Consider the following 7,174-nt stretch of genomic DNA (forward strand, 5'->3'; position numbering starts at 1 on the left):
TTAACAATGAGCCCTGGAGTCCCAAGGGATGCCAGATTTTCTCAGGTCTCCGCAGGGGACCCCTCATTCCACTGCCCCCCAGAAACATATTCAGAAGGGCCAGCATGGGGAAAGGTAGTTATAGGCGGTTTGCAAAGTACAGAAAAAGCTCAGGTCCTGAAAGGGCTCGAACTGGCGCCCAGGCTTGGTGGTCCCACAGGATTTTCCACCTCTCTTTAAGGTGAAACCAAGGAAAACAGGGCCCTGCTCCTGCACCGATTGCCAAGATTGCAATGTTGGCAGCGGCCAGGAGGGGGAAACATGTCACTGGTTTCGCAAGGTTCCAGGCTGAGAAACATCCGGCAGGGGCGCGGCTCCGGACTTTCCAACACGTGGTGCGCTGCTGGCACGCACCTTCCACCCCCTCTCCGTCCGCTACTGAGAACCACATACGATGTGAGTGCCTTGTGGGTGCGGGATTCGGGGGCGCTCCCGTTGTCTGGGCTCCTCTCCCACGAGTGGCCTTTTAGGGACAACCAAACCACCCCCCTGAAACCAGAAAATCCCCACATGGCACTCAGGGCTGACTGGGCTTCTGTATGTACCCCGCTCCCCGTTCCCCCTCCAGAATCCCTCGGGTAGGGCCGGGGTCGCAGGGCCGTTGAGTGAGCCGAGGAGGAAGAAGTGTGAGAACGGCGCTTTAGACAGCAGGGGGTCACGGGAGCACGGCCCTACGCGTCCCGTGTCGCTGCAGTATGCGTCTGCCTCGGGGCGCGAACTGGCGGGACCTGTCCCAACTCGGGGACAGATGAGAGGCCGGCGACGCCCTGATTGGCTTCCAAGCCCCTTCCTGCGCCACCTGTCTGCAGGCGCCGGGAGGCCGGGGAAGCGACGGAGAGGAATAAAGCCTCGGGCATCGGCGCGGGGAGCCGGAGATTCACGCATCTTCTCCGCGACGCTGCGGTCTCCAAGAGACCTATTTGCAGACGTACCGATTGGGGGGTCCGTTACACCCACGGAGCGGGCGCCAAGGGATGGCTGGGGCCCCTGCAAATTCGCTAAAGTCGCCCCCCACCGCATTACCACCTGGCTGCTTCGCAAAGTGCTGCAGGGGGGCAAGCCAAAGCCCCACCCCCGCCAGATCGTGACCCTCCTCAGGCCTCCAGGGACAAAAAGTGCCCTCGGAGATCCAGGCCCGGACCCGCCCCGGCCACACAATCGCTGTGTGACCCTTAATCAGTGTCTTCACCTCCCTGAGCCTGCTATCCTCGTCTATATGAAGGAGACACAGACACACAGGAGGTGCACAGACGAGAGGCTAAGACTTTATTTGTCACTCAAGAGCCCTGTGCCCCGTCCCCACCTGCCCTCCTGGGAAGGCTCAGAAGATCTTCATAAACTCCAGCTGCACGTCCGCGCCCACTTCGCACCGGAACGCGCGCTCTGGTGAGATCCGGTAGCGGTAGTGGTGGTATTCCTCGTCCCCGATCACAACCTGCAGGGACAAGGAGACACGGTTTATGGTTCCCGAGGCGACTGCGGGGTCATTCCCGACTCGTACCCACGCTGCGTGACCTCGTCACCCACGCAACCCCGCATTAAGGAAAAGGGCTGCTCTTGATTCTAAGCCCTTGCCGTGAGGAGTCAATGAGTTCATTGCTGGCACGGGGTGCTTTTTAAGCTTTGGCGGTGGATGTGGTCTCCACGGTGCCCGCGTCCACCGCCTCACTGTGACGCACAGATTGAAAGTGGAGAACGGCCTGGGTGGTGGAGGGTCTACAGCGACCACTCCCTGCCGGGACTTATTCTGGGTTCTGTCTCCCAACCCATCCATTCCCCTGCCCCAGAGCCGCTACGTCAGGCGCCAGTGGACAGGGAATAGGGTCCGGGGTGTCCACGCCTCCCCGCTGGACACCCACCCTTTGGGCTCGTTCTCTCGCGTCCTTGTCACCGCCATACGCCTGCCCTCTAGTGCGCTTGCGCCAGGGGAGGTGAGGGACTAGGGACGCCGTGGCCGGCCTTGGCCGCGCCTTTGCTCCCCACCTCCGACAAGGGCCTTCCTGGCCTTGCCAAGGAAAGAGACCTGGGTGTTGGCGGCCACCCCTGTGGCAGAGACGCACCTGGAAGCCTTTTTCTTCGGCAATGATGAGCATATCGAAGGACTCCCCACGCTGGAAGGAAGGGCCAAAGCCGAGCTCCTCTAAGCCCCACTCGCCGCATTTCCAGGTGTTCATGACCACCGAGGATTCATCCAGCCGGGGGTTGAAATGCAGGACGATATCACTGTCTGGATCGTCACTGCACAGCAGGTTTATGTAGAACCTGTTAGGTGGCGGATGGGAGGGGGCGTCAGAGAAAGGACTTACCGATTGCCGAAGCACATCCAAGTCCACAGGGACCTGAGAGCCACACGCCAGTGAAGGAGGGGTGGTGGACTGGAGGCCAAGGAGCCCAGGTTCCAGGACATCCAGAAACCAACTGGGGACCTGGACACACATCCACCCAGGCAAGGGTCACTGTACTACGGCCTGGGTCCCCCGCATTTCCAGAGTCTGGGAGTTGCCGAGGAGTCATGGTCCTGAGACAGGGGTGCCTCCGATCCCCCAATTCCCAGAGGGCCGGGAGCAATACCAGGGACCCCAGTATTCCCAGGCATCGTAGATTCCCAGAAATCCTGAAGCTCCCGACCCAGGAAGTCATAGGTTTGATTGCTGAGGCCTCCCAGGTGCCCAGGGCACCTCTGACTCACAGGCTGTGTTTCCACAGTTGCTTCAGACTCAGACTGGAAATCTTACTATAAGTAAGAGCCTTGGATTGCCCTGGAACTCCCAGATTCTTAGAAGGTTGTAGGGACCCCAGGTACACTGTCCTGGGACAAATGAGTAAAGACATCAGATTCCAGAAGGTGGGAAATAGCTTGGAGATTCCAAGATCCTGGTGGGCAAAGCTGGCCTGGGGCTTGTTCTCTGGGCTGTGAGAAGTGGGGTCAGCTGAGCCTGGAGACCTCCCACCCCTTACCGCAGAGGCTTGGAGGTCTCACCTTTTAGCATCTTCGGGGACAACACCACGAATTCTCAACACAGTGCCAACTTCAAAGCCGTTGGCCAGCGAGATCTTGTGGGGCAACGTCTGCAGCAGCAGGGGTGCGGGGGCCAAAGTGGATCAGGGAGGCAGAGGAGAGAGACACATGGGTCAGTGCCGGGGAGAACATGACCAGGACCCAGGCCAACAGAATCAGAGAGCAGAAAGGGCACAGAGGCAAAGGAAAGAGAGCCAGGCGTAGGGAAAGGGTTGGAGAGAGGAACACAAAGAATCAACAGGAAGATATTCAGAGAGGTAGAAAGTAAGGGGGAAACACCAAGGGGGAGATGGGAGCGTGGGATGGATTGGGTCAACCCAGAAACAACAGCTCAGAACGTCATAGCACCCCCGAACACCCGTTTTCTCCTTGACACAGGAGACCTCAGCCAAGCCCCAGCCCCTACCCCATTCCAGTGCAGCCTTGGGTCCAAAACCTCGCCACCTCCACACCCCTGGAGCACTCACATATACCGGTGGCATGGCTGGAACAGCGGACAGGCAGTGGTGGTGGTGGGTATGGCTGCTGGGACCTTAAGTAGAAGCAGGGCGTGGCTGGCCCTGGTGACTCACCGTCACCCCTTTCCACACCCACCACCCACACCTGGCACAGACCCTGGCCCTGGGGCCATGCTGGCCAGCACCCTCCTTCTATGGCCTCTGACACCTCTGCAGTCCCTGAGGATTCCCAGGTCCCTCTCCTCTGGGCTAATAATGATAGGAACAGTTAACAATAATAATAATAATAACACTATAGGGATTCCCTGGCGGCACAGTGGTTAAGAATCCACCTGCCAGGGGAGAGGACACAGGTTCGATCCCTGGTCCAGGAAGATCCCACATGTCTCAGAGCAACTAAGCTCATGCACCACAACTACTGAGCCTGCGCTCTAGAGCCTGCAAGCCACAACTACTGAGCCCGTGTGCCACGGCTACTGAGCCCGTGTGCCACAACTATTGAAGCCCGCGGGCCTACAGCCTGTGCTCTGCAACAAGAGAAGCCACCGCAGTGAGAAACCCGTGCACGGCAACGAAGAGTAGCCCCCTCTCGACACAGCTAGAGAAAGCCTGTGTGCAGCAACGAAGACCCAACGCAGCCAAAACTAAATAAATAAATTTATTTATTAAAAAAAAAACAACATCAGAGGAGGCTCATTGAGCCACCATCCCTCCAGCCCTAGCTTCCTGGTGCCTGGCGGAGAGAAAACACGCTCGTGCCCATTTCATCATGGAAAACTCGAGTCCTGAGAGGCTAAGCTGTGGGCTGCAACTCTGGACCCTCTCTCCCAGGTTAGGACCTGCTGACTAGGGCTAAGGATGTGTCTGCCCTGACATTCCAGTTTATGCTTCTGGAATATAATAATAACCATGGCAACAGCAATAATAATAGAAAAGGGAGCTCAGAGGGGCAGGGTATTTTGCCTGATGGTCAAGGCTGTCTCCTTGGCGCCTAGTGCAGTGCCTGGCACACATAAGTGCTCCGTAAATATGGGTGAAAGAAGGAATGAAAGATAACACAGCTGCCAATAACGAAGCCTCCGGCCTTTCTAGCATGTGCCAGAGACCACTGATTTCAGACAGGCCACTGAGGCAGGGCCATTGATCCCCCTTATTTGACAGATAAGGAAACTGAGGCTCAGAAATGAGAAGCAGTTTGCCCAAAAAACACAGCTGTGCAGAACCACGGACACTGTGTCTCTGGCTTTCTTGATCTCTGGAAGTTTCTCTCTGGTTTATTCTGTCTCCAGGATGCCCTAGTCTCTCTGACTCTCTGTCTCTCTGGCTGTCCTGTGTCTCTGTCCCCCCACCCCCCGACGTGTTCCTGTTTCTCTCCTTCGAGTCTCTCTCCCTCCTCCTCCCAGAACCCTTCCTCTCTCCCATCCGATGTTCGGGACAAGGGGCGGGGAAGGAGGGGTGTCCTACACCCGCCCCCCAGCCAGACCAAGGAAGAGAAAAAAGTGGGACCCTCCACCCAGGCCCATTTCCACTCCCCACAGCCCAAAACTCCAGAAGAGGAATCCAGGTATGAAGGGTGGGGTCAGAGGGAGAATGCTGAAAGAGGGTTCTGGGAGACAGGGAACGGGGAGGTGGGGAGCTGGGCAGAAGCCCCTCCTAGCAGCCCCTTCTCCGTTTCCGCCGCTCTACTCCCCGCACCCCACCCGCATTGGCGCCCCACCCAGCAGAGGGAGAAGAGGCCTGGAGCAGAGCCAGGAATGGAAACTCTGGGTGGAGACAAGCAGACTCAGAACCTGATCCACAGCCTCGCAGGCGTCCCAGCCTCCCTCCAGGCCCCTGACCACACAGCTAGGGCAGCTGGAGGAGCCAGGGCCTCAGAGACGGAGGCTGGGCAGCTGCATTTAGGCGTTTGGTTGGGGGCTGCAGGCACCCCCATTTGGCAGAGGACAAAGCAAGCTTAGAGAGGGCCAGCCTCTCCCCAAGGCCTCACAGCAAGGACGGGCCAGGGCCCGGGCTGGAGCCGCTCTGTGTGCCAGGGGCACCTCATCGGGACTTTCAATAGAGAGGACAGTGGGGTCTGAGGTGGTGACACCAACATCTGCTCGGGTGGAGAGTTTCCCAGGACGAGGGACTCCATTACTCTGATCACTAAGCGTGTCCCCTTTCTGTACCTCATTCTGCATATTGCTGTGTATCCCACTAGCTCATCTGTTCCCCGATTTCTTCATGGTGGTTGGATATTTCCCCACATGCTGCCGGCCTGCAAGTCCTGACCTGACCTTCGTGTTTGGCCGTATGTTTGCACTGAGTGTGTTACCAGCTTGATTGCTAGGTCATCTCTCAGCTGTCAGGCACGGGCATCCCAGCTGAATTTGCATTCATTTGTGCTGGTTATCTTCCATCAGTTCTGGAATAACATGCTTAGGAGCGTTTTTGTCTCACCTCTAAATAAGTGGCGGATGTCCTCATTTCCCAATACTCTTTTTGTTTTGTCGAGCTGTAGGTCACGCTCGTAAGTCATCCAGGTTTTACCGGAACACTTCCATGAGCCTTGACAATACACGGACCTGGGCAACCACCACCCCAATCAAGTTTTAGCCCCTGAAACAGCCAGTCCCCCTCCACCTGCCCCAGGAAACACTGTCGCTCCTCAGCATTTGAGAGCCACCAAGCTCATCTGCGATGAAAACAAAGAAAGGGATGCCCAGCGGGCCGAGTCTGCTGGCCCTCCCCTCCTTCCGAAATAACTGGGGCGAAAAGTACTGAGTGCACCACGGTGTTTGTAGGAATTGAAAATCCCAGGCTCTGTCCATGTCAGCTTCTTGGAGACTTTGGGTTGGTTTTCATATACAGCGAAGAAAGTTCAGGAGCTGGATTGGTTTTGTAAATTCGTTTACCAATGAGGAAAATGACATGTTTTAAAAATCTGACCTTTTTTTTTGGCCCTGCTGTGCTTGACTTGTGGGAACTTTTTCCCCTGATGAGGAATTGAACCCGGACCCTCGGCGATGAAAACACCGAGTCCTAACCACTGGACCACCAGGGAATTCCCCCAAATGTGACTTTTTCTTAAGCTAGGAAGTCCGCTGGAAACCTTACAGTCCTATTTATAAATATAGTAAATTGTATCGATGCAATCACTTGCTAAGGAGAAGCAGTTGCTGTCATATTTGGTTCCATTGATAAACTGAGTTCATTAAACCCCTTTAAACATTTTAATCAGAATGCGGGATTTTGACATGTTGAGTTTGAAGTATTTCCACTGTCTCTCCAAGGCCAAAGTAATCTTGTACATTTCCGTCTCGCTCTGTGAAAACACTGGTTTGCTGTTTCTCCTCCTCTTCTCCTTCCTTTCCTTCTGCTGAGCAGTTGGGTGCTCCAGCTGTCATGCTGGTGAGTAAGTGCTGCCTCTGGGGGGTGGGGGGCCCACAGGGCAGGGTGAGGGGGCTGAGGGGGCGCCCCTCCCCCAGGGCTGGGTCAGCTGGGGTGTCAGAGGGAGCCGGTGAGGAGGGTGCTCAGCAGAGGCTGGCCCTCAGGAGGCGGGTAAGGAGGGTGGCGGGACAGCAGGGAGCACAGCCCCGACGTGGGAGGAGGTGTCTGTGCAGGGCTGAGGGTCACTGAGAGGTGCTGGAGCCCAGCGGGGGGAGGGGGGTTTCCCCAG

At 56.7% G+C, this 7,174-nt stretch overlaps 1 protein-coding gene across 1 annotated transcript; it reads right to left on the reverse strand.

Moving 5' to 3' along the window:
- Window positions 1-1,288: 1,288 nt before the first annotated feature.
- LOC113605834 (galectin-7-like) lies at window positions 1,289-3,555 on the reverse strand. The gene is made up of 4 exons (XM_027079465.1): window positions 3,526-3,555; window positions 3,020-3,108; window positions 2,100-2,301; window positions 1,289-1,474 (listed from the first exon to the last, which is right to left on the reverse strand). Exons 1-4 carry the CDS (start codon window positions 3,538-3,540, stop codon window positions 1,361-1,363), a joined length of 420 nt encoding a protein of 139 aa, XP_026935266.1. The 5' UTR covers window positions 3,541-3,555; the 3' UTR covers window positions 1,289-1,360.
- Window positions 3,556-7,174: the final 3,619 nt, after the last annotated feature.

Source organism: Aethalodelphis obliquidens, unplaced genomic scaffold (assembly GCF_003676395.1).
Source record: "Aethalodelphis obliquidens isolate GAN/ISIS:26980383/991018 unplaced genomic scaffold, ASM367639v1 scaffold43, whole genome shotgun sequence".
Classification (NCBI taxonomy): domain Eukaryota; kingdom Metazoa; phylum Chordata; class Mammalia; order Artiodactyla; family Delphinidae; genus Aethalodelphis; species Aethalodelphis obliquidens.

What these genes read in the sequence shown, in the direction of transcription:
- LOC113605834 (XM_027079465.1), bottom strand. An exon ending in GTCCCCGAAGATGCTAAAAG is followed by an intron (nt 2,302 to 3,019) that starts GTGAGACCTCCA and finishes GCCACCTAACAG; the next exon opens with GTTCTACATAAACCTGCTGT. An exon ending in CCGAAGAAAAAGGCTTCCAG is followed by an intron (nt 1,475 to 2,099) that starts GTGCGTCTCTGC and finishes TTGTCCCTGCAG; the next exon opens with GTTGTGATCGGGGACGAGGA.